Source organism: Saimiri boliviensis, chromosome 5, assembly GCF_048565385.1.
Source record: "Saimiri boliviensis isolate mSaiBol1 chromosome 5, mSaiBol1.pri, whole genome shotgun sequence".
Lineage (NCBI taxonomy): Eukaryota > Metazoa > Chordata > Mammalia > Primates > Cebidae > Saimiri > Saimiri boliviensis.
This window is the reverse complement of record NC_133453.1, coordinates 16,449,429-16,475,480: the sequence shown is the minus strand read 5'-3', so window position 1 is coordinate 16,475,480 and position 26,052 is coordinate 16,449,429. Positions and strand designations below refer to the sequence as shown.

Here is a 26,052-nt window from a genome sequence, read left to right as displayed (position 1 = left end):
ATCCTTTCCACTGTTGCACATTTTTTTTTCTTTTTCTGCGGCTAAAAACTCAACAAACTATTTGTGCTACACTGGCACTGTTTAGATCATTTTAAATAATTATCCATTCTGCCTTTAGGCCAAAGCACTTAACTTGGGTCCACTCTAGCCTTGCCTTGCCTTTTGCCTTGCCTTTCTCTTTTCCTTTCCTTTCCTTTCCTTTAACTTTCCTTTCTCTTTCTTTCCTTCCTTCCTTCCTTCCTTCCTTCTCTCTTCCTTCCTTCCTTCCTTCCTTCTTTCTTGCTTGCTTTCTTTCCTGACAGAGTCTTTCTCTGTCACCCCCCAGGTTTAAGTGATTCTCCTGCCTCAGCCTCCTGAGTAGCTGGATTACAGGCATGGGCTACTGCACCCGACTAATTTTTGTATCTTTACTAGAGATGGGCTTTCACCATGTTGGCTAGGCTGGTCTTGAACTCCTGAACTCAGATGATCTGCCCACTTTAAGTGCTGGGATCATAGGGCTGAGCCACTGAGTCCAGCCCATTCTACTTTTTTTCTATGTTGTCTTGATATAGCTCTCTTTTGCTTAGTATCTTTATATGCTAAGTTTCAATATGAACCTTATGCCGGAAACTACAAAGAAACAGTCTATGAAAATCAATGACTCATTATTTTCCAGGGTGAGCATGATCCATGCCTAGTACTCTCAGTTAAAGGACAGTCTCTCAATACTTACCTTTAGGACATGCTTTACTGTTGTTGAGTCATTTGATTTCAAAAGGCCAGTCACATTTTTAGCCAGTTCCTCATGTATAGTCCTCTCCTTGCATTCCCTGGTCTTGAAGACAAACTGAAGAAAATCCAGAAAGTGAATGAAGTTACATACTTTAAAAAAATGAAGCTTTAGAAATTATGTCATATGAATAACTCATATCTCAAAATTATCTGCTCATGCCAGATCTTGCCACAAAATAAATGCAGGCCCAATGATAAGAGCAGTACACACCTGTTCCTATTTAGGACTTTGCACAGGTAGGGCCTTGCTCACCTAAGCTCTTCTCAAAACTCTTTGTAGAAATCAAGAGAAGGAGCCAGAGAGCAATTTTGCAAGTTCAAGGAAACATGGAGGGCTTTGACCCACCTACTTAGGACACATTCCCCTTCTCCTTCCTCCACTGGTAACAGGTGGCATGGTAGCAATTCTTCATCCTGAAAGGGTAGAGCACCCACTCAAATAGCCAAGTGGGGAAGCCGGTGCCTTCCAGAGGCCAGTAGGTGAGCTCCCCACAAGCCCAGGGTTTATCATCCCATGCTTAGACACATCTATCAAGGTGTTCATGAACATTGGCCATCAGTAAGATAAGAAATACTGCTTACTTTTTAAAAATTTCCACAAAAGACTGGTTTTGGCGTGCACCACTGAGTGCACATAATGGCCAGTTTTCAGTATTTCTTCATCTCTTTTAAGGATATCAATATCAATTTCAAATATAAAATGCTTATTACTGAATTATAATGTTTCACTTATGAGTTGGCTTTGCCTCATGGAAGGACATTTCTTCATAATTTTCACAATTCAGATTTCACTATAATTCAGAGTGAAGGCAGGAAAAAGAATGAATGGCTTAACACAGAGGCACATTAGCTTTTACATCTATAACTGTTTCTTTAAACTTTGTAGCACATTGGCATCTAACTTGTCTTGGTGGGATTTGACTTCTCCAAGTTCATCTCGAAGGAGAAAGATGAAGTTAATGGATGCATGAAACTAGATAAAACTAAGAATATAATTTTTCCCTCTCATGGATTATACCTCAGATGAGAGTAATGTCATCACCAATGAGCTCATGCCATGCACAGCTATTTAGCCTGAAGGGCATTTAAACTAGCACTGAAATATTCTTATTTTAAAATTCCAACTATAACTCATCAGTGCTACAAATCACTGTTAACCATGGCATTTAATTAGACGGATTTTAGACACGCATCTTTGAAAAAGACATGGTGTATGTGTGCATTTTGAATATTGTAGATGAAGTGAGTTAACAGCATTTAGCACCACTGAACTTGAAATGGTGTTTTGATGACTTCTGAATAAATATAAATTACATTGAATATCACATCTTTCAAGGACATTCAAGCACGCACTGTAACAAGAGTCCAATCACAGAATGATAGAGCTGAATGTTCCTTTGGTCATTTCATGTCATGTCACAAAGGAGAAGACTGAGGTTCAGAGAGGCTCATGGCTTAAGTTAACTATTTGACCTTGACTGGAATCTAGTGTCTTACTTGTTAGCTTAGTGGTATTTCCAGAGTAAAGTGAGAGTTGAGTATATTTATTAGGAGGTATTTGTTTTGGATATGTTAAAATGTATTACAAAATTGTTATCAGCTCCAAATTCCACATAGGTATATTTTTATATTTGAACCATTTAAAGTAAGCTAAATATTATGTTATAAAGTGAGATGGTCTTGCTGGGATATTTCAGATATCCTGGTTAAAAATAAAGGCCAATCAGGATGCATTTCTAATGGATCTCTCCAAGAGCCTCATCAGTAGAGTCTGAGATTTGTGGTACTCACAAAGAACTAGCCTTGGTAATCACAAAAATAGTGAAAATACCAGAGGTTCTTAATGTAATTTTCTTTCTTTCTTTTTTTTTTTTTTTGAGATGGAGTCTTGCTCTGTTGCCTAGCCTGGAGTGCAGTGGCACGATCTTGGCTCACTGCAACTTCTGCCTCCTGGGATCAAGTGATTCTTTTGCCTCAGCCTCCTGAGTAGCCAGGAGTACAGGCACACGCCACCACATCTGGCTAATTTTTCTATTTTTAGGAGAGATGAGTTTCACCATATTGGCCAGGCTGGTCTCGAATTCCTGACCTTGTGACCCGCCCATCTCGGCCTCCCAAAGTGCTGGGATTACAGGCATGAGCCACCGTGCCTGGCCCTTAATGTAATTTTCAATGATTCCACTGACATGAGGAAAATAATGTGTGTCGAAATGGAGATGCCTGTGTGTAAGATGGATTAAGGACTTTTTTTCTTCTTCTCAGTCCTTTTAAGGATTGAAATGAAACATTGGGAGAGTGAAAGTTCTCCAGGTGATTCTGTTGAATGTTAAATTCATCGATACTCTATAAGCTATGACCCTATCTTAGAGAGCAAACTAAAAAGGCATATTTGTAGGTGGAACTGGCTTTGTGCAGTTGAGATGTGGCTCTTGCTAAAATTATACCATAGAGAAATTATTGTGAAATAACTATTTTTGGCATATCGCCTGTGTTTAAAAAGGGCACACACTCATGCTTTGGTATTTGGGAAGACAAAGAACATTTCTGGCAGTTAGAAAACATATGGACATAAAAACCGCAATGAAAAAAATTTCCTTACAGATGATATCTCAGAGGAGTTTGCTCCAGAGTGCAATTTCTGGTTACTTCCTTTTACGGGAGCTTGGATTTTTGTTTTTTTAAACACAAGTTTCTGACACAAAAGAACTGAATTCTTCTCTAGTTATTTTTCTAGACATCTTGAATATATGAGTGTCTGTGCATACTTATTAAGAGAATATAGTTTTTTGATGAAAAATCCATCTCCAAAAGATTTAATCTATGCATAGGAAAAAATAGAGATTTAGGTCCTCTATGTATTATAAAGTAATTTAAGATACTCTTCCGTATTTCTAGACAGGTTCTTTCTTTTCATTCAAGAGGATGACATTTAGGTGGGAACTATGAAAGTGCAAACATCATCACAAGTTCACTGGCATTAATCCACAGGCCAACTGGAAATGAGAATAGAACGTCTCTGAGTGAACACTTGACATAGGACACTGGGAGAAGCAGTGCACACTGATGGAATGGGCAAGTGGTTCATGCCAGAAGATAAAGGACTTAACATACCAGAAGCAGGTACAAATATACAGTAACTGGGAAAATGAAATAATGCCTGAGAAAACAATAGAAAGAGCTAAGAAAACATTACAGAAGAAACACAGAGCATTCAACAAACCAATAGGAAAGTCTTCCTTAAATTAATGGGAATCTCACTTACTTGTCATGTTGACTTTAGTTTTCTCCTCTATCCTTTTATCTTCTCCCCATTTAAATATTTATTTGCACATGTACACATTATTTATACACTTAAAAATTCATTTAGCCCATTAACGCAAAGAGATGGAATTGTAAGTAGCTAAGGGGAATTCCTGATATTAGTGTGGTGGGCACCACTCAAAGGGAGAAAACTTCCCACTCACTGCAGACAGGAAATGAGACAAGCCACACAGCACAAGGGGATATGAACAATTTCCAGGAGGCAACTTCATACCTTAATATATGATTGGACAGAATGATCCAGCTGCTCCTCATGGCATTTGGCCACAATGTCAGTCAGAACCCTGGAAAAGCAAAGCTGATCAGTGGCCTTTCTGGAGAAGGCAGAAAAATCCCACTTTAGTTTGTCATTAGAGTGCTTCATAAATTGGGTCTTTAATAGTTACTGGGTGAATGAATGAACCAATCTCTAACTCTTTCCTTGCCCTCCTCACCCCCATACCCAATACTGGGTATTTAACAGCTATAGCACTGATTAGCCATTTCCTACTTTGAAACATTGAAGCACAAAGATATAAGTAGTGTCTTAGGGTTATGACATCACAGTGGAGACTTTTTGCCCAAGTTGAATGTGCTAATTATGGTCTGTGCATTTTTTGACACTATCTTTTTGCAAAAGGGATTATTTTTAGTACCTAATTTAAATATAAGACTTGTAATCTCAAGTTAATAATCATACTTCGTTTGAGAAGGGCTTGCTTTTCAACCCATAGGCACTATATACGTTTTCGGAAAAAGTAATTAGGCTAAGACGCAGTTGTTTTGTTTTGCTTTGTTTTCCCCTTAGCCGGGTTGGAGTTTCTAGCAGCAATGATTTAGAGGTCGATTCCTTTTCCCCGCATTAACACTACCAGCTGCTCCATGGCTATAGTGCTTAGGAATATCTCAGAATTTCAACAGATCTGTTAGCTGCCGTATTTAAGAGTCTTGCCAACACGGACACATTCGCATGTCGAAAGGAGTATGAGTTGAAGGCATAGTTGGGATCCTCTAATGTGGCTCCAGAACTGGATGGTTGTGGAGCCGTTAGAGATATTTAAATTTTCTAGGATTTCAGGCTCTGCTTTAAAAACTAGGCTAAGAACACTCATTTAGAGAAAGGTTATTAATATGTCTTTGAATTAGAAAGACACTGGAAATACTTCAAGGCCAAAGTAACATTTTTTTTTTTCCCAGAAGGCTATAACTAAGTTTTTATAAAAAATGAACAGCACAAATAGATGATTTAATAATTAATTCGAAACACTATAAAGAAGAAATTGTGATCTGTGAAGGCACTGGCCAGATTAAAAAAGTTGGAAGAATTTAGTATAGCCAAATTTAAAGTAAGAACAGTTAAAAAAATTTAATATTTAAAAAAAAACATGCTTGAGGGAATGCAAAACGATACAGCCACTCTGGAGAATAGGTACTTTCTTATATGTCAACATGTGACCACCCTATCCTCCCAGCAGTTACACTCTGGGCATTTACTTCAGAGAAATGAAGACTTATATTTACACAAAACCTGTACATGAATGTTCATAGCATGTTTGTTCATAATAGCCCTAAACTGGAGACACTCCAGATGTCCTTCAACAGGTGAATAATTAAACACACATGGGCATCCACATCGTGGAATATGACTCTGCAACGAAAAGGAGTAAACTACTGATAGTTGCAATGATCTGGATGAAACTCCAGAGAATTAGTTTTCATGAAAAAGCCAATTTCAAAAAGTTACATACTGTATGATTCCACACCTGTATGGAAGATGTTGCCAGTGGGGAAAACTGGGTAAAGGGCACGGGGGAAACTCTGAATTATGTTTTATAATTGCATATAAATCTGCCATGATCTCAAAATAAAAAGGTTAATTAAAAATAAAAGAAAACGCGGTCTAACACTTTACTGCTAATAATAAGAGATTAGAAGGTAAGGAGTCAAGAGTGGGAAATGCTTGTACTTGAGATGTGTTCAAGTAAATATAAACACACAATGGTAGATGGCTGTTTAGTTATATTCAAGAGTTTGTGTAGCTACAGTTTATAAAGTCCCTTCACTTAAGGTTGTGTTATGAATACCTGGTGACGGTTGTAGTTATTTCATCTTCATCATTCTGTACGAGAACTTTGAAGAGCTGATTCAAAATTATAGGCAGAAAACTCATGATTGCATGAATCTTTTCCACATTCAATAAGTTCTGTAGCAAATTGGCAGAAAAAAATAACAATTACATTTAAACATGTTCTGGATTCAAGTCCTGAAACTATAAAGCAGGCATCCCCAAACTACGGCCCGCAGGCCGCATGTGGCCCCCTGAGGCCATTTATCCGGCCCCCTGCCACACTTCAGGAAGGGGCACCTCTTTCACTGGTGGTCAGTGAGAGGAGCACAGTATGTGGCGGCCCTCCAATGGTCTGAGGGACAGTGAACTGGCCCCCTGTGTAAAAAGTTTGGGGACGCCTGCTATAAAGCTTTGAGAAGAAAGCACAAGGAGAAAAGCTTCATGACATTAGACTGGGCAATGATGTTTTGGATATGACCCTCAAAGCTCAAGCAGCAAAGTGAAAACAGACAAATGGCATTATATCAAACTAAAAGGTTTCAACAAAGCCAAGGAAACACTCAATAAAGAGACAACTAGAGAATGGAGGAAAATATTTATAAACCACATATCCTAGAAAGGGTTATATGGTTTACATAGAGTTTCTAGGGTTACATAAGGAACTCAATATGTAAAATATATATAAATACATAAAGAACTCAAAAAACTCAAAAGTAAGAAAACAAATAATCCAATGAAAAAATGGGCAAGGGACTCAAATAGACATTTCTCAAGAGAAGGCAGATGTACAAATGACCAACAGATATATGAAAAATGTTCAACATCATTAATCATTGGAGAAATGCAAATTAAAACTACAGTGTGATATCACCTCCTATCTGTTCAAATGGCTGTTATCAAAAAGGTGAAAGATAATACTTATTGGAGAGGATGTGGAGGAGAAGGAACACTTGCACATTGCTGGCAGGAATGTAAATGAAAATGGTATGAAGGTTCCTCAAAAAATTAAAAATAGCTCTACCATATAATCTAACAATCTCACTACTGGATGTCTATCCAAAGGAAATGAGATCAGTGTGTTGATGATGTCTATGTTCCTATGTTTATTGTAGCACTATTCACAAACGCCAAGATATAGAATCAACACAAGTGTTCATTAACAGATGAAATGGGTAAAGAAAATGCAGTACATAAACATGATGGAATACTATCCAGCCTTAAAAAGGATGGAAATTAGATCATTTGCAATGACATGGAAGAATGTGGAGTATATTATGCTGAATGAAATGAGCCAGGCACAGAAAGACAAATACCACATGATCTCGTTTATATGTGGGATCTAAAAAAGTTGAATTCATAGAAATAGAGAGTGGAATGGTGATTAACAGGGGCTAGGGAGGGAAGTGCTGGGGAGATGTTGGTTAAAGGATGCAAAATTTCAGTTAGGAGGAATAAGTTCAAGAGATCTATTGCACAACATGGTGATGATAGGTAATAAAAATGTGTTATATTCTTTTTTTTGAGAATAACTAAATATTTTATTTAAAATTTTTTTAATTTTTATTATACTTTAAGTTCTGGGGTACATATGCAGAATATGCAGGTTTGTTAAAAAATGTGTTATAGTTTTAAGAATTTCTAAGAGAGTAGATATTAAGTGTTATAACCATGAAAATTACATGTATGTGATATAATAAATACAGTAATTAATGAAGCTCTTACATAATGTATACATATTTCCAAACATCATACTGTATATGAAAAAGGTATACAATTTTTCTTTGTTAATTAAAAAATGAATAACTACATTAGAAAAAAATAAAGTATGTTCTGCTGGTATTTCTTTCAGAACTTGAATATGAGCACTATAGCCCATGTTTATCTGACTTTGGCTTTATTCTTTATTGCATTTAGCATGGGATATAGTCATGATGGTAATGTTGCAAAGACTCGATTTAATAACTAATTTAAAATAAATTGATTCTGATTTTCAATTATTTTTGTTTTGAAAAAACCTGATTTTTGGCTGTCTTTCTAGTCAAGAAACAGAAACTGTTCAGAAATTATGAAATAAAATCATTTACTCTCTGAATTGATAAGGTATTTAAAAATCTTGAGTAATAATCACCTCCCAGTTCACCAATCAGTGGAAAATAAAGGTCTCATTTGCCCGTTTTTACCCTGGAGGTCACTGAAACTACTTGCATGCTGTGTTACCTTACAAGAGCGGACGAAATTCGAGGTAGGTGACTGAGACATATCTTTCTCTCTTTTTTGGCACTCTTGGAAAAATGCATTCACATGTGGATCCTACAACAGCAAAACAAGTGTTTATTTCTGATGACACGTAAACTGTGTTGGAAACACAAACCGTTCTGATGTGAGGCAAGCATTTCTGTAGGACTGATGCCTTGAAGTGCAAATGCTTTATTAAGGAGTCAGAGGAACAACGCTTTGATGTGGACATTTCTGGCCTAGTGAGGCCTCTGCCTGAACTACAAAGCCCACTCTCTCTCATTTCATTCTAAGAGGTTTTGTTATCCTGTTCAATCACATGACAATGGCTGGAGAATTACTTCCTGTAGTTGTGCTTTTTGTTTTTAGAAAAATTTTCTTCATTTATCTTCCCACTCCTGCTTTTTCAGTAGACTCCTACCAATTTCTTCTACACCATCCCTGACACACATGATAATGCATACTCTTTAATATCCACAGGTGTATTTCCAGGCTTAGAATGCCTGAATTAGTACCATGTTAGAAAACTGACAACTCACATCTTTAGATAAAACGGACTCTTTAACACTTGAAGTTTACTTCCTGAAGAAGGCGGTACCTGGAAAATTCTCTAAGTTCTGCCCTGAGGGCGGGAGCTACAGAATTAAGCAGTAAGATAAAGAATTTGTGTGACGACACACTCTGAACGTTTCTCTGGCTTTCTATGATTCCAGAAAGGCATCTGGAGCTTGGGTTTCCCTCATTTCCCTCAGGTCACTGGGTGTGTGTGCTATTTTCTGTTTTCTAAATGCAGCTCTTTTTTGACTAGAGACAACTGTTCTCCTTTTAAGTATCACTTCACTGATTTGCCTATTTGGTCATTATTTATGGAAAGCTGACTGCATGCCAAGCTCTTAGCAGGCACTGAGAGAGGACAGAGCAGAGGGCAAGGCAGGCGGCCCGACCCCTTCCTCTGTGTATCTTCCATCATGGTGGGGAGGCCAGCACCACACCATGACTTCCACACACACCTGTGTAATCACATTTGATGAACGCTTCAGACACAAAGCAGGTGCCATCTGGATGAGTGACAGGATGGCCCAGCTTTGCCTGTTGGGTCAGGAAGCAGGGAAGGCTTCTTTGAGGAAGTGACAATTGAGTTAAGAGCTGAAGGATGGGTAGGAACCCACCAGGCCAGTAACGGTAAGGGAGAGTGGGAAAGCTTCCCTTCCTCACTGAACAGGGGCTCAGTGTCAAATGGATCACGGGGTCTTGGGGAAGCTAGTGGATGTTGCTTGGCCGGAGGGCCTTGGCTGTCTGAAAACTGAGATAAATGCTGCCAGCATGTGGGTGGTGAAAGTTGAGGCAGAGAAAGGGTGTGTCATGGCGAGTTAGAGACCTCAGCTAATTTGGAGAAAGAAGCTAGAAGCATAAGCAAGAGAAACTAAGAAGCTGCTGAGATACACAAAAATACAGGGTTTGGTGGAGATGGAGCATTTTGTGGAACTTGACCCAGGGCTGATGGCATCAGAGAAAAGATAGGTTTAAATAGTTGTGGGTGCAGGGCTGGGGATAAGAACTCAATTGGACTCGAAGCATCAGAGGTTGCCAAGAGAAATTTTGGTCCAACGTATATATGATACCTGTATTATTTCATTTTCCCTATGGATCAAGTATGGCTTTTAGATAAAGCAGCATGAAGCAAAAATTGAAAAGCAGATATACATGGAATTTAAGAAAGGAGAAATATATTTTATGTATTTGTAATAAGAATAGTTTAACTGTTGCCAGAAAACTCACATTGTGGTAAAATAAGCCTTCTTGCCATGGAAGGAATGAGTTTGTGGTAATTTAACAATGGTAATAATTATATGCGTATAGACTTCTGCAGTTCATGAAATATTTTGATCACATTTTGAAATATTTCTCCTCTGGATCACATTTGCTACAACCTTAGGTAGCAGAGACTCTGTTAATACCATTTTCTTGAGGAGGGAATGAGGACATCAGAACTAAAGTGACTTGCCCAGGTTCACTGAGCCAGAAATTAGGTGGGGTGGCTGTCAAGTGCAGTTCCGCCAACTTCGTGACCTTCCCATTAGGTGAGCCCTGGGAAAGCACTGGGGATTGAACTTGGTTTTCAGGTAAAGGTCTGAAGTCTTTATGTTTAACATTTAACATTTTTAACACCTGAGTGTTGTCAGTGGAAGCAAACCATACTCCAAGGGGTGTGTGATCCTAACATACTTTTGGTATTTTGGTCTGAAGTTTTATGGTGTCTGGGGTTAAGGGATTAGGATTCTATCTTTTTTGAGGGAGACATCAAATTATGCCCTTAACATTCTTCCTTAGTAGTATTCAGACATCTGCTTTCTGACATTTCATGAAATGATTAGATTCATCCTGTGAATATGGGAACCTCACGATGCTGTGAGTCAGAGAAAATGCAAGCTAGGTCAACATACTCACCTGAGTATTTATTGTTGATACAACAAATGTCGACACTTTGAAAAGTGGTTTGCCACCATCGACCCATTTAATGTCACTCCCGCTATGCTGCAAAATAAAGTTCGTTTACTGTTATTGTGACCATTTGAGAGAAAGAAAATAAGTAGATTATTTAGTTTATGTTAATGTGCTCTTATGATCCATTGATCTTGTATCACCATAGAGGTGGAAAATAAAAGATGCAAATACATTTAGCACTATTGGTAGATGAGACCAATATGATATCAGGATCATTTTTAACGGATCATTTCTAGTGGCCATAAGCTAAACAAGAGTCGTGGTATAAGGACAAGGCTACCCGGGACATATTCGCTGTGATCTTAATTTAAATAGCAGAGAAAGAATATAACCTTATGCCATTTCACTGGTATGCTTTTTTAAAATCTTAAATTATACATTATTCAATACCTTTCCGCTTGCAGAATCTTGAAAGCTTATATAATTAGGAGGCAGACTTGTTGCTATTGGGATATTGTATTCTTGAGAAGCTATCTGATTGTGTTTCATCAGAGGAAGCCAAGCATATCCAACTGTGTAAAGAAAAAACAAACAAAAATTTTGAGTATGAACTGCTATGGTGAGAAGTCACAATAACGCTATTTATTATTTATGAATACTAAACTTCATGAAAAACGATTCAGTAAATCAGAGCTTTTGAAATACTCTCCAAACCAATTCAAACAGAAGACATGTGACTATGCCTAAGATTGCTTCCTGGCGGTACCTGATGTTTCCAGAGCCTCCTTCTTTTTGGCGTTGGCTTTTGCATTGATGTCACAGGTGACGTGATAAAAAGAAAACAAAATATGGTGTTTCTCATGGAGTTGTGTTGGTAGCTCAATTTTCACCTGCAAGGAAATAAACCATAGTTGGACTGAGATTAAAATTACTTGCCCAAGATCAGAGCAAGACAAAGTATAGCTTTTAAAAATTCTTGTTTTTTTTTTTTTCTTTTTTGCAGACAAGTCTTCCTCTGTCTCGTAGACTGGAGTGCAATGGCACAATCCAGGCTCACTGATACCTCTGCCTCCCAGGGTTCAAGGAATTCTCCTGCCTTAGCCTTCCCAGTAGTTGTAATTGCAGGTACATGCCACCATGCCAAGCTAATATTTGTATTTTTAGTAGTGAAACAGGGTTTCACTATGTTGGCCAAGCTGGTCCCAAACTCCTGGCCTCAAGCGATCTGCCTGCCTCAGCCTCTCAAAGTGCTGGGATTACAGGCATGAGCCACCGCACCCAGCCTAAAAGTTCTTTAACTGAAATCTAGGTCCATGTTTAATAGTGTTGGATGCACTGATTTAATGCTGAATAAATATTGTTTCTGCTAGCAGTGATGTATTCACATGTTGATATTTTTTGCTTCTTTATTGTGATGGATGATGATAATTTAGAATACCTAGTGTTTCTCAGTAGATAATTTATGTTACTAGGGTATGGATTAAATACATGCACATACATATGCATAAACACACACAGATATAACTGCAGAATGTAGATAAGATACACATTGAAGAAGTGTCCTTAAGGGACACAAATTGAATAAAGAGTAAGTCCTTGCCTCCCAGAGTGCGGTTGGGACCAGTTGTATAACAGTCATTTGGAAGTTTGTTAGAAATGCAGAATTTTTTTTTTTCTTTTTTGAGACATGGTCTCGAATTTGTTGCCCAGACTAGAATACAGTGGCACAAACACAGCTCACTGCAGCCTTGACCTCTGGCTAACTTTTTGATTTTTGTTATTCATGTTGTAGAGACAGATGTCTTACTTTGTTGCCCAGGCTAGAGTCTCAGACACTAATCCAGACACACTCATTTGGAATCTGCCCTTTCATAGGATCCTCAGGCAATTCATATGCCCATTGTTGAGAAATATGATGTCGTAAATGGTGCAGCTTCCGCGTGGAATCTATCTCTTTTAAAACTAACCAGCAGGCCAGGCGCGGTGGCTTAAGCCTGTAATCCCAGCACTTTGGGAGGTCGAGGCGGGTGGATCACGAGGTCAAGAGATGGAGACCATCCTGGTCAACATGGTGAAACCCCGTCTCTACTAAAAATACAAAAAAATTAGCTGGGCATGGTGGCGCGTGCCTGTAATCCCAGCTACTCAGGAGGCTGAGGCAGGAGAATTGCCTGAACCCAGGAGGCGGAGGTTGCGGTGAGCCGAGATAGTGCCATTGCACTCCAGCCTGGGTAACGAGTGAAACTCTGTCTCAAAAAAAAAAAAAAAAAAAAAAAAAAAAAACAAATAAAACTAACCAGCATGTCCGTGTTACTGTGAGAACTAATGAGACATTTTGGGAAGTGGTCATGCTGTAGCTACACAAATAATGCTTCTGAATGAACATAAAATAAAAATTGAACTAGGTTAACAATATATCGAATGAGGAGCATACTCCCTATTTCTGGAAATAAATGTGTTCAGCTAACTCTCTACATTTTATTGTACTTTTGAGTTTTCAAAGCCCTGCCACACACGTCATTATTTCGTTTTTCCCAGTAGCCTTGTGAGGTAGAAAGGCACAGTGCTAGGAACACGGCTGCACATGTTAGGGGGCTCTGGGTTACTGCCAAGGTGGTGTGGTCAGCAAGAGGATCTTCCAGGATAAGAACCCACATCTTGGGATCATCGTTTTACATTGGAATGCCAGGATCCTGTTCAGGTAAGTGGCAGGCAGCTCACTATCAGCAACCGAGTTGTTCCCAGAATTGTACATATTCTCACATGAAAAAGCTCATGGATTTCATGAGGCTTCCAGGAAACAAATGAAAATAAGAAAGATTAAAATACTTAACAGTAAGAATATTAATTTTTTAAAAATCATGTATCTACAGAAAATGTATCTTCCCGATGGGCTTTGTCAAAGGGTCAACTGATAACACTAAATATTCTGCAATGTGGTCATGGTTTTCCCTTAACTGTTTTTCACTTTCTGTCCTGAATTTGTGGCAGGAAAATTAAACGTATATGGAAGAGTGAAATAAGGTCAGGCAGGTAGTTTCACTGGTGTTCTTTTAATTAGTTTTTAAACAATTAATGTCCACAGTGCGGAAGGCAGAAAGACACCACCCCCTAGATGTCCTCCACGTTCTAACCCTGCCAATATGCTACCTTACATGGTAAGCAGGACTTAGCAGATGTGATTTTAAGATAAGGACCATGAGATGGGGAGATTATCCTAGATTTTCCAAATGAGGACAGTGTCATCACAAAGGTCCTTGTAAGAGGAAGGCAGAGTCATAAGAGAAGTGAGAAAAGAAGCCAAGGTCAGAGTGACGGGATTGTTGGGAAGGTTCAAAAGCCAAGGAATGTAGGCAGCCTCTAGAAGCTGGAAAAGAATAGGAACTGGAATCTTCCATAGAACCTCCTGAAGTCTTGGAGCCCTGCTGCAAGATCAATTTTAGGCCTGTGAGCCATTTCAGACTTCCGAACACCAAAACAGTACGATAACAATTGCATGCTGTTTTAAGCTGCTAAATGGAGGTAATGTGTGAAAGCAGGCATAGACAACATCTACAAAAGCTGTGATATTGTGGATATTAGCAGGTCACACTAGTCAGACCTTTACTTTATGGTTAGAAATTAGATTTTATCACTGAAACTTGTTTATCTAAAGTTGTTTGTAATGTAAGCTAACAAGCATAGTAATTGACCAGAAGCCCAGTGACTTTTTCCATGTGTTAGAGCAGAATGGAGAAGCTTCAGGCTCTGGAATCACATGGCTTGGTTTGATTTCTCTCACTTATTATGTGATATTGTTGGGAAGTAACTTGGTAAAGTTTCTTGACTTCTCCGAGCCACAGTTTTCTCATCCATCAAATAGGAAAGTAACGGTAACACCAGCTTCTTGGAATTACTGTGGGGATTCAGTGAGATGAAGTGTGTATGGAATTTAGCTTGAGGCTTGGCACGTAGCAGGAGTCTTGCAAGTTGGCCAGGGCAAGGCTTGTTCCCTGTTATGTGTAGAGATGACGTCCAAGATCACTTAAGTTCAGGCAGGTTATAAGTAATGGAATTGGCTTGGGTTCTAGTTTTCTGCTCTTCCTTATGACATGAAATGCTGCTATTGATTGGTAAAGCTATTTAACACAATCTCTTCACTGGCCAGTAAAATAAGAGAAAAAAATACTCACTTAAAAAGAAAATTTATAATAAAAGCATTTTAAAAAATCCCATTTTTAAAAGGTCACTTCTGTCCTGAAATACATGAATTTGCAACACACTCCTGGAACAACTGTCAATTAATATAGTTTGGAAATCTTGTTAAGTACACACTTGCCAAGGCATATCCTTAACCAGATGAGGTCTAGAGAGAGTGTTTCTCACTGCACGGTTATCTGACCATTCACCCACCTTTCTTAGGAGCCTCTGTGGGCAGTGGAGGGCTGGCCCTTACCTCATCTGAGAAATCCGGATTCTGGGAGTGATGCAGAACTGCTGTGTATGCGGCTGAGGTGAAGAGGGGCCCTCCAGGCTTTCCATAAATACACTGTTTAAAAAGTTATGAGTTGAACAATTATGTGTCTGAAATTATCCCTGGGTGAAAAAAAGGCCATAACTCTTCAGTTACCAACTCTGGGATGATGGCAAGCTTTGTGATAACTTGCCAGGCTAAGCTGGCATCTAATTAACCTTTAACTTCTTTGGCCTACTACCCTGCGTTTATTATACGATGGGAGCTGCTGAAGATAATTTGATGGGTTTTGTTCATCATATAGATAATACACCAGGGCCAAATACCTGTGAGACAGGAATAATACAGAGTGGCCATAAAGGAACAGACAATTCCATGCAGAGGTTTCACACGATTAGCAAAAAGTATACCGTTGAAGTAGCCGCATAAGTCAGTGGCCAATAAGACCCCCAAAAATAAGATGTAGGTCAAGCTGGCTAAGACCAACTACATCCAGCATGGTGCTGGATTTGACCTAGGTTTCTCCTAGGACCTCATGCTCACTAACATACTAAATCACACCCCCACTAGCATCTGAGCAGTTCTGAGAACACCCATATTTGGCACAAATATAGGTGGCACCACAGTTCTGAGAAATCTTCATCTTACTTCAGAAATCTTCATGAATGTTCCACCCTGTGGTTAAAGAAACCCATAAAGACAGAAGCCCTAAACTTTCTTGCAGACGACTGTCCCTCTTGAGTACACCCACACTCTTCTTTCCTGAGTAGGTACTTTTTGCTTTGCAGTAAATCTCTGTACTTTCACTTTTTTCTGAGTCATCCTTGAATTCATTCTTGTGACAGTGTCAAGAGCCTGTTCACCGGCTGGGGTTGAGGTCCTAAATACAGTGTTTAAAAAGTTATGAACTGAACAATTATGAGTGTGGGAAATTATCCCTGAGCAGAAAAAATGGTCAGACTCTTCAGTTACCAAGCCCAGGACAACAGCAATGGCTCAGACAATGACCTGGGACAATGGTCAGTGTTTGGGGACCTCCCTTAGCCCAAGGGTATCATGTGGACCAATGTGACTTTCGATTTCCATGGGATAAGTGCTAACTTGTTTAAGACTGATTCCTGTAGAATGGCTTCCTGAACAGGCCCTGATATGGTTAGGCTTTGTGTCTCCACCCAAATCTCATCTTGAATTATAATCCCCACATGCCGAGGGACGGAAGTGATTGGATCTTGAGGGCAGTTTCCCCCATGCTGTTCTCATGATAGTGAATGAATTCTCAAGAGATCTGATGGTTTTATAAATGGTGGTTTTTCCTGTACTTGCACTCTCTCTCTGTCTCTCTCTCTCTCGCCTGCCACCATGTAAGACCTGCCTCTTCCCCTCCCACCATGACTGTAAGTTTTCTGAGGCCTTCCCAGCCATACAGAACTGGAAGTAAATCAAATCTCTCTCTCTTTTTCTTTTTTTATAAATTACCCAGTCTCAGGTAGTATCTTTACAGCAGTGTGAGAAGCGAGTAATACAGGCGTCATAGAACCAGCTCTGGTCTAGAGTTAAGGTCTCGTGCAGCCACAAAGATTGGTTGGACCCCAGCTCCTGACATGCCAGCTTCTGAGATAGGCTGGTTATGGTCTCCACCACAGTATGCTACTATTCTGTCTAGCCCTGAATCAGGCCAGGGCCTGTGATATGACACTTTTTTATAACTTATAAGCCCCCTTTGTCCAAAGCTCAGGACTTCTCTTCTGGAGTCTGACATTTGGCTTTGCTGTATCTCTGTGTGGTGTTTTAGAATGCAGTGAAGCAGGGGACCCACACACCAGTGATTGTTCTTCGTTTCTAGAATTTTCCCATAAAAACACTGTTCTACAGGCCAGACATGCTTGCCATCTGATCATTGCCTCTGTTTGCTTGAAACTATATTTCACCTGAATTTTTCTCTCCTGATGCTAACACTAGCTTGGAGTTTGGTGCAAGTGGATGCTGACAGTGCCTCAAGACTATTAAAAAAAAGCTGTCTTTATTCTGCCTGATTAATTCGATCACTCAATTGATTATTGTTCTTCTGAATAATGCTGCAAATCAGAAGATCCAATCTGTACCTGGTAGTGTGCTGTTAAGAGTCTACCTCAGAGAATGGTCCGGGTTAGTTAGAAATTAGTTTTGTCCTCTACTACCTCATACCTTTGATTTGCTGAAACTGTTAATCTCGCCAGCAGGCCCACTACAAATAATTTCCCCCTCAATTTTCATGGGTTACTTTATGTTGTTTGAAATGCCTAACATAAAAGCAGCATACACTGTATCAAAGACGAACTCTAAAAAATGCCATTCAGTTGCAGTTTTATAGAGTAAAATGGCACTTCATGGTTTTATGGATTTTACCAAATTACATGATCAAAAACTGGGCTTGACTTCCCAGAGCCATTTTTCAGTTCCTCAGGTACTTGGCCACGTGCACCTTCCATAACAGTGAGCATCCCACAGGCATCCCTACATTAGCCGTCGGGCCAGTATGCAGCAGTGCTTCTGCGCAGACCACACGAGGGCCAGCTGGGATGTTCTGTTTTAAATCAAGCATGCTGAACCGAGAGTCAGGCTAATCTTTGAAAAAGGCAACGTCTTCCACAGGGGAGCCTTTGCGTTTATTTCACATTAGAATGGTTTCCTTTTTTTTCCCCAAGTCATGAAAATCTAGAAGAGCAACGAGACTGGCATTTCTAATACAGCTAGTTAATGAGGGCTGTTAAATCAGGTACGTTTCAGATATAAAACAAATGTATTAAATCACTGCTCTTTCAAGCACACTCACAAAAAGCCCTGCAATGGTGGAAAGAATCCCTGCACCTGCCTTCCCCCTTTATGCTGGGTCCCTTTGCTGACTTGGCTCACCTTCAGGGGCTTGGCACTTTCTTCATCGGAATTTTTGAATTCAATGCACACAGTTATATTTCGTGCCTGGAATTACAGAGAGAAAAAATGGAAATTGTAATTTCCCATCAAATAACATTGAAAAACCCAAGTGCCTAAAATAAGTAGCCTCTAATTAAATCTGAAAAATGTAGAATACCCAACATTTTCTTGTGACATTATCTGTAATGTTCTGAAGTAACAGAAGAATCTGGAGAGAGTACTTGAAAGTAAAAGCTCATATTGAAAGGGGGCAGGTATGCTATTTGTAGAATATCTTAAGAAACTGAAAAAAAATTGTCCAGAACAAAATTATTTCAGACTGATTTAGAAAAGATTATTAATATGCTACGAAACTGCATCCTTAAACACTTCTAAGATAAAATTCAGCACTGTCTCTTACTAAACATTTTCTCCAAATGGTTTTCTATGAGAAAGTGTTGCCATATAGTAATTTGTATTTGCACATTCAGGAACTATCTTATATGGTCTAAGTATGGTGAAAAGAAAAGATGATATCTCAGAAACTTATGTCATACCTTGTTGAAGCATTTCTGGCTATCATACTTGAGGTGTTTGGGGTAAATGTAAATTTGATTTTTATATACTCTATAAGGCCGACAATACTTTGTTGAGTCGTAAACAAATTCTTCTATTTCCACTGTGGGATCTGTTTGAGCCATCATATTGAAAGGCTTGACAGGGATAAAGGACGATGTTACACAGTCTTAAAAAATCAGAAAATAAGAGTTTGTCATTTAATATGGTTCTTTTAAAGTGAACAATACTTAACATATTTTAAAATGAACCCCCTGAAGATAGACACTCTAGGCTTGTAGAGCATTTGATATTAACTTAAGCTAGCATGAAAAATTTGTAAGAGGTGGGCATGGCAGATTAACAAGCTACATTATTTAATATCAAAACTGATGTCTCAGAAAAACCAGTAAGTCTTTTAGATGGATTTATCAACATCTTCTTTTTGTATTGTTTCCCATAAAAATAAATTTTATCTAATGAACCACTGAATATAATAACCAGCTATTTTAAGAAATAATCCATGAATCTTTGCTATAACACTATACAAATATTACAATCCTGATACGTGACTGAACAAAGCTTTGTCCAATAGATCGATTACTGATAGTAGCAGATGGATTAATAGCAATCTCTCTCTATGAAATAGATTTCACAGAATGGGTGAAGTCCCTCTCTACATAAGTAGATGCAGTTTATTTATTTTTCTCTTCAGTTTTTACCACTTTTTTAAACCTACCCTTGGAGGAACAGTTTAAGAAAAAAATGATTAGGAATGTATAAATCAAAACTCCTGTTGCCAGTTTGAAGGCTGGAGTTGTGATATTGAAAGAGCAAGGCCTTCTACCTTCCTTTACCCCACCTGGAATCTGACTGTGTTCTAAAAAGCAAAATGATTAGCTACAAGTGCTTGAGAATCAGATTACAGTTTTCTTTTTTTAAAAACCAATTATAATATTTTATTATGTGTTAAAATTTCTCTAATTTCCTACCACTCTTCCAAAGAGAATATTTAATGCCTCATTTGTTGTGTTTCCTTTCCATAGGTAATAAAAGCAATAGTCCCAAATCAGGTAGAGGAAATGGCTTAGTTTATCTTCTGCTTTTTCACACCAATCAATATAAAAATGATTTGGAGCCATGTCTTAAGTTAGAATGCTCATTACATTTCGTATTAAAATGATTTGTAGAAAGTTACAAGGATGGAAAACTTAATAGTGCAATGGTAATCCAAATATCCCATGGCAATAGTCCTCTCCTTGTTTAGAGTTCGTTATAGAAGGACTTAATTCATTTTTTTTTTTGCTTTGCTGAGAAAGCCATTAAAAGGTAGAATCAGAAATAACAAAACAAACCAATTGTACCACTTAAAAATTAAATTCTGAATCTCAAGTTAACAGAAGCTCCTTCTAAAAGTTTTTGCTGACAAGATTTTTGACCATATTCTGAAAAACATATATGCTCTCTATATAATAATGCAGTCTGACAATATTTCAGTTATAATCACTGCATTGCCACTTGAGTGGTTACACACAGTGTTCAGAGTAACCCTCTGGCAGCACAGTATGGCAGAACCAGCCTCTATTTTGAGTAAGAGGAACTGGGTAGAATATGTTCTTCCGTTACGGGTTGTTGGTTTGTTAATCTATCTGAATCTGACTTTCCTCCTTTGCAGCCCTCCAGGGTTTTGAGAATGAAATGACATAATTTAATACTTTGTTGGATGCATGGTGCATACCAGCTAAATGTTAGGTTTCCCTGAATATAGTTCTTGCCCTACAAAAATCATCATCTTTCTTAATGAAGTAAAAAGAAGCCCCACATTTCTATAGCATCATGAATTCCAATTCCATATATTTCAACTTTTTAAAAAAACAACAACAAAAAACCGTTGTAATCAACCAACCAACCAACCAACCAAAAAACCACACTAAATATTCAATATTCAAAACTCTGCAACCAAACCATGAAATCATCATACTTGGATGCTCCAAAGGAACGTTGTCAACAGCAACATCCAGGCTTCCAGGAATGGTCTGCATTTTGCTTATTCTGTCAGCCCTGTAAGAATGCATGAACAAGGAAACACACACACACACACACACACACACACACACACGCAGAAACACACACACACACAGTATTATTCCAATTTTCAGGAAAAAAGCAGTCATCTACAATTCTTTGCTTTTTCAAAGGTAAAGAGCAGACTCTCAAATAATCTTGTGAATGATTTTGTTTAGTTAGTTTAATTTTGCAAACTAAAATACATGTGAAATTGCAAATAAAAATGCAAATTGGGAAGGGATCAAGCTATAGATTTTCTGAAAAAGATTTTAAGTTTATTTCCTACTACTTCGGATAACATAAAAATGATCAAAAAAGTACGAGAGTAAATGACAGAGTTTTTCTTAACAAAAGCCAGTAGTATTTAAACTGGCTTAAGTGATTCACTCTCAAAATGCATTTTAAGAAATTTTGAGGTGGCTCACACCTATAATCCCAGCACTTTGGGAGGCCAAGGTAGGCATATCACGAGGTCAGGAGTTCGAGAGCAGCCTGGCCAATGGCGGAAACCCTCTCTCTACTACTGATACAAAAATTAGCCAGGTATGGTGGTGTGCACCTATAGTCTCAGCTACTTGGGAGGCTGAGGCAGGAGAATTGCTTTAACTCGGGAGGCAGAGGTTGCAGTGAACCAAGATTGCACTACTATACTCCAGCCTGAGAGACAGAGATTGACTCAAAAAAAAAAAAAAAAAAAAAAAAGGCTTTGAGAGCAAGCTTGGTTTTTGCTACAATTGCTAAGTGGATGGCCCGTAATCTTCCTCATCATCCACAAGCAAGGAAGACAGGGTCCCTTCCCTGAGCGCTGTTTCTTCCGCTCTCTCCCACCCCTATAGTGTGTGTGGACACCCGTTTCCCAGCCGTTTCCCACTCACATGCACTCCCTGGCTCAAGTCCTTGCATTTCCCTCCCACTCTCTCTCTATTAAAACCTCTTGCCGGCCGGGCGCGGTGGCTCAAGCCTGTAATCCTAGCACTTTGGGAGGCCGAGGCGGGTGGATCACGAGGTTAAGAGATCGAGACCATCCTGGTCAACATGGTGAAACCCCGTCTCTACTAAAAATACAAAAAATTAGCTGGGCATGGTGGCACGTGCCTGTAATCCCAGCTACTCAGGAGGCTGAGGCAGGAGAATTGCTTGAACCCAGGAGGCGGAGGTTGCAGTGAGCCGAGATCGCGCCATTGCACTCCAGCCTGGGTAACAAGAGCGAAACTCCGTCTCAAAAAAAAAAAAAAAAAAAACAAAAAAAAAAAAACCTCTTGCCAATCTTCCTTTAGAGTAGTATGGAAGCTTCTGAAAACAGTTGCAAATGTTATCCTTCTCAGGAAATCTACTTTGAAAGGTGCAATAATTACAGTGGAAGGTCAGAGTCAGCTCTTCGCAGCTTGTGAGAGCTGAATGTTCAGTTTTCAGGAATTTTGCTTGACAATTAAACACAACCATTAATAAAAATTAAGTTATATAAACTTATCGTTAAACAATTTAAATTAAACCCAAAAGTAATAAGTACCCAAAAGTCACCACTTTGTGATTATTTTACTACATGATAAGATTATCTGTACACCTTTAACTGTATGGTGGAAAGGCTATATTATGGTGTATATCTCTTCCTAACCCTATGTTCAATGAAGCCCCATTGGTGGGTTGGAATCAGCAATGATAGGAGTATTCACAGCATAGCCACCAGTCATCAGTACAAGTTCGTTATTTCCTTGGAGAGTTGGTTGTGAAACATTTGTCAGCACCCCACTGAGAATAAAAGCCATAAAGTGTGAAGCTGACATGAAATAATTTAATATCAGCATTGCACTGCAAATTCTAAGGTACCCTTTTAATTGTCACAGTAATAACTTTCCTTGCTATTTACTGATAACATGGGTTTTTTAAGAGTTTTTTTTTTTTTTTTTCCTGTTTATAACAGATCACTCCAGAACCTTCTGCCTATTCTCTTCTGCTCAGCATTACAGCTTTTCACACTTCAGTATACTGGCAAAAAGGTAAAGAGGAAAGGCTAGGCTTTAGGAAATCTATGGTATGACTTTGGCCAGGATGTTTGATTACCTTAAAGGGGAGGAAACTCTCTCCATGTAAGAAGTGGTCACTTTTTTTTTTTTGAGACAAGGTTTCACTCTGTCACCCAGGCTGGAATGCAGTGATGCAATAGTGGCTTACTGCAGCCTCAACCTTCCAAGCTCAAGGGATCTTCTCACCTGAGCCCCCAGAAAAGCTAGGACTACAGGCACATGATACCACACCCAGCTAATTTTTAAAATTTTTGTTAGAGAAGATGTTGCCACTGTGTTGCCCAGGCTGGTCTCGAACTCCTTGGTTCAGGCCATCTTCCTGTCTTGGCTTCCCAAAGTGTTGGAATTACAGATGTGAGGCACTGTGCCTGGCAAGAATTGTCTTACAGCATCAAAAAGAAGTTAGATTGCTTCCAGACTCCTCCCAGATGTTATTTTCCATTTTTGTTTTGCTTTCTAAGGTTATTTTTCCCAGAACAACAACATCAACAGCACATTGGGAAAAACTTCTCTTCTTGTCTCATAGAGTATATCCTCTACAGAAGCTGCAGAAACTATCAATTGTTCTTGCTTTATAATATTATATTATTTTCATTTTGAATAAATGAATGGAGGGATACGAGATTGTTGATTCTTTGATGGGAGAGGCAGAGAGTCAATATCTGGGAAAGGGCAAAGTGTACAAGAATACTGCAGAGGGCCAGTAGTTCATGATAAATAGCTTGTAATGAAAGACCTCGTCATCATTAGATGTTGGATGTATGGTTATTATTTTAAGAAATGTTGTGGTATGTATATGTTTCCTCTTTTGGCAATAATTTCCACTGTCTTTTCTAAAACTATTGATAGAGCTATTATGAGTGATTATATTTACAGAAAATAATTGTTAAATCATGGTCCTAAAATTCCTTAATACTCTTCCTACTGAGAGATGTCTATGCCCCCTTCCTTCAAATCTAGGTTCTGTGTCTGGTTCTCTGTGACAGGTGACTATGGCAGAAACGGCACAGTAACAGCTTCTGGCCCCAGCCTGAAATCAACAGTGGTCATTTCCTGCCCCTTGAGACACTTACTTATAAAACCAGCCACTATGCCACAAGGAAGTCAAAGAATCTCATAAAGAGAATCCCTCAGAGAAGGACCCAGATCTCTAGCTCACAGCCCCCGCTGAGCTTCCAGCCAGCAGCCAGCACCGACTGGCCAGAAATGAGCCATCTTGAAAGTGGATCCTCTGACCCCAGCTGATCTCTCTCAGCCCATGCCTTGTGTGGCAGAGATAAGCTCTTCTCACTCAGATGTGCTCAAATTGTGGACTCAGGAGCACAATTAGTATAGTAATGTTGTTATTTTAAATCATAAAGTTTTGAGGTGGTTTGTTACACAGCAATAAATAACTGACGTAGTTTAACATTTCACAGTTGTTCCATATAATTCTAGCAATTTTTACTTTTGTGGCACTGTTTGGGCATATGTGGAGTCATCTGAAAAATATCTGCTTTCTGGAGGTTTGAGCATTCGAGAAATCAGATCCTCAGGTATTTATGAGGCAATAACAAATCAACATGGCTCATTTATGTGAATTTCAAGAGTATAAAAATCCATACCTCCTGTAATCTGACACTAGTTTTATTAGGTCCTCGGTTGAAATCTTGTTGCTTTCTTGTCTATACAATGGTGAAAATCTTGAGTCTCTGTCCACATTTCCCTGGTTGTCCTTAAATACTGATCTGAAAGAAAATATTTATTCAGGTTGGTATTTGAGTATTTTTCATGAAGTTGTATGTTTAAGGTGACTATATTAATTAAACTTCTTATTTATAACCAAAGGAACTCTAAGAGCTTATAAAATAAAAAGATAGAAAACTTATTGTACAAATGTTTCATTTATACACTTTTTTTGTTATCTTTAATTTCTTATTTTTAATTCTGTATCCAAAGTAATAACATTCCATATTTACAATTATATATTTTTTATGATATCTCACATTTAATAACTTGCATCAAAACCTTGAAATATTAAGGAAGTGGAGAAGAACAAGAACATATGTTGTTTATTTAAATTATTTCTTCATGATACCTTAAACCTGGGCAGAACAGAGTCACTTCAATTTGGGTGGCACTACTGGGATTTACGAATAGTGGCAGAGGGATAAGGTTGTATATGTGAGTGTGGAAAGCCATACTCTTGACACATTTTCATGGAGTTAAATGTGCCCATGTCCTAACTTTTAGGTCAGAGACAAAGATAATATGGAAGGCACCTGAGTCAGACTTTTGTTTTAAAGAAAGAGAACACTATGAATGCCAGCCACTTGTTTTCTTCCATGATGTATTTCATTGGAACCAAGGAAAGTTAGGCTTAGTTGAAATACATAAATTGTTTTTGTCCAAATAATACAGTAATGTCAGGTAATACTTGCTTCACATATGCACCATGCTTAGATGTCAGTTTTAGATGAAGTTTCTCATATCTCACTGTACAATGTGTGATTAAAAAAATTAGACCCATATATTTTCTTCAATGTTAGAGAAATATTGAATTCTTACTTCAATGTTAGAGAAACACTGAATTCTTACTTCTTCTAATGTAGGGGCTTAACTAGAATATTTTATCACTCTTTAAGTTAACCAAAGAATTTAATGCACAGGCTGAAATGGCCATTTAAATGGATATCAGGTCATACAGCTTTGGTATTAAATAGAACACTAAAAGAAAATGGGCCAAGATTTTATCAGAATGATATTTTTAGACGCCTTCATCTTGTCTTCTCATGTTTCCTCTGTTAAGTAGTGAATGAGGGAAGGTAAAAAGGCAAATAACCTTGGGGAGACAATAAAAATATTAAACATGAACATTATTCTTATTTAAATATTCTAAAGGGCTTTTGTTTCCATGTATCATGTGTTGATACTAACATGTCACAATTTCCAGTACGAGAGAAAGCTAAACTGAGCTTGGGCAATAGCTTTTTAATTAACTAGTGACTTCCCTTTATTGATAGATGTGAATTGTGGACTTAGTTTTCTGTTATCCACAACTCTCTCATGGAAATTGCTCACTTACATTGAACACTTTTCAAAAAGAGAATGAAGAGTACAGTACCATAGGAGAAGTTTTGCTCACATTGCCGTACAACCTGTGGTTGCTCAATAAATACATAACTGGCAGGAGTAAAAAGAGTGGACTCATCTACACGGATGGTTTTGTGATGGCTGGAACACTGCCCAGTTCCAGCTGC

At 38.5% G+C, this 26,052-nt stretch overlaps 1 protein-coding gene across 9 annotated transcripts in view; it reads right to left on the bottom strand.

The window, feature by feature from the left end:
- Nucleotides 1–26,052, bottom strand: part of DOCK10 (dedicator of cytokinesis 10) — a 278,160-nt gene that overhangs the window by 67,469 nt on the left and 184,639 nt on the right. For all 9 annotated transcript variants that reach the window (XM_074398952.1, XM_003925467.4, XM_074398949.1 and 6 more), the window contains exons 15-26: nt 24,418–24,540; nt 20,704–20,783; nt 18,725–18,912; nt 18,168–18,233; nt 15,258–15,350; nt 11,589–11,712; nt 11,273–11,394; nt 10,826–10,912; nt 8,360–8,452; nt 6,159–6,277; nt 4,310–4,379; nt 716–829 (exon numbers count right to left, since the gene is read on the bottom strand). In XM_074398952.1, the coding sequence (XP_074255053.1) occupies nt 716–829; nt 4,310–4,379; nt 6,159–6,277; nt 8,360–8,452; nt 10,826–10,912; nt 11,273–11,394; nt 11,589–11,712; nt 15,258–15,350; nt 18,168–18,233; nt 18,725–18,912; nt 20,704–20,783; nt 24,418–24,540 (1,279 nt within the window). The remainder of the gene's footprint in view (nt 1–715; nt 830–4,309; nt 4,380–6,158; nt 6,278–8,359; nt 8,453–10,825; nt 10,913–11,272; nt 11,395–11,588; nt 11,713–15,257; nt 15,351–18,167; nt 18,234–18,724; nt 18,913–20,703; nt 20,784–24,417; nt 24,541–26,052) is intronic.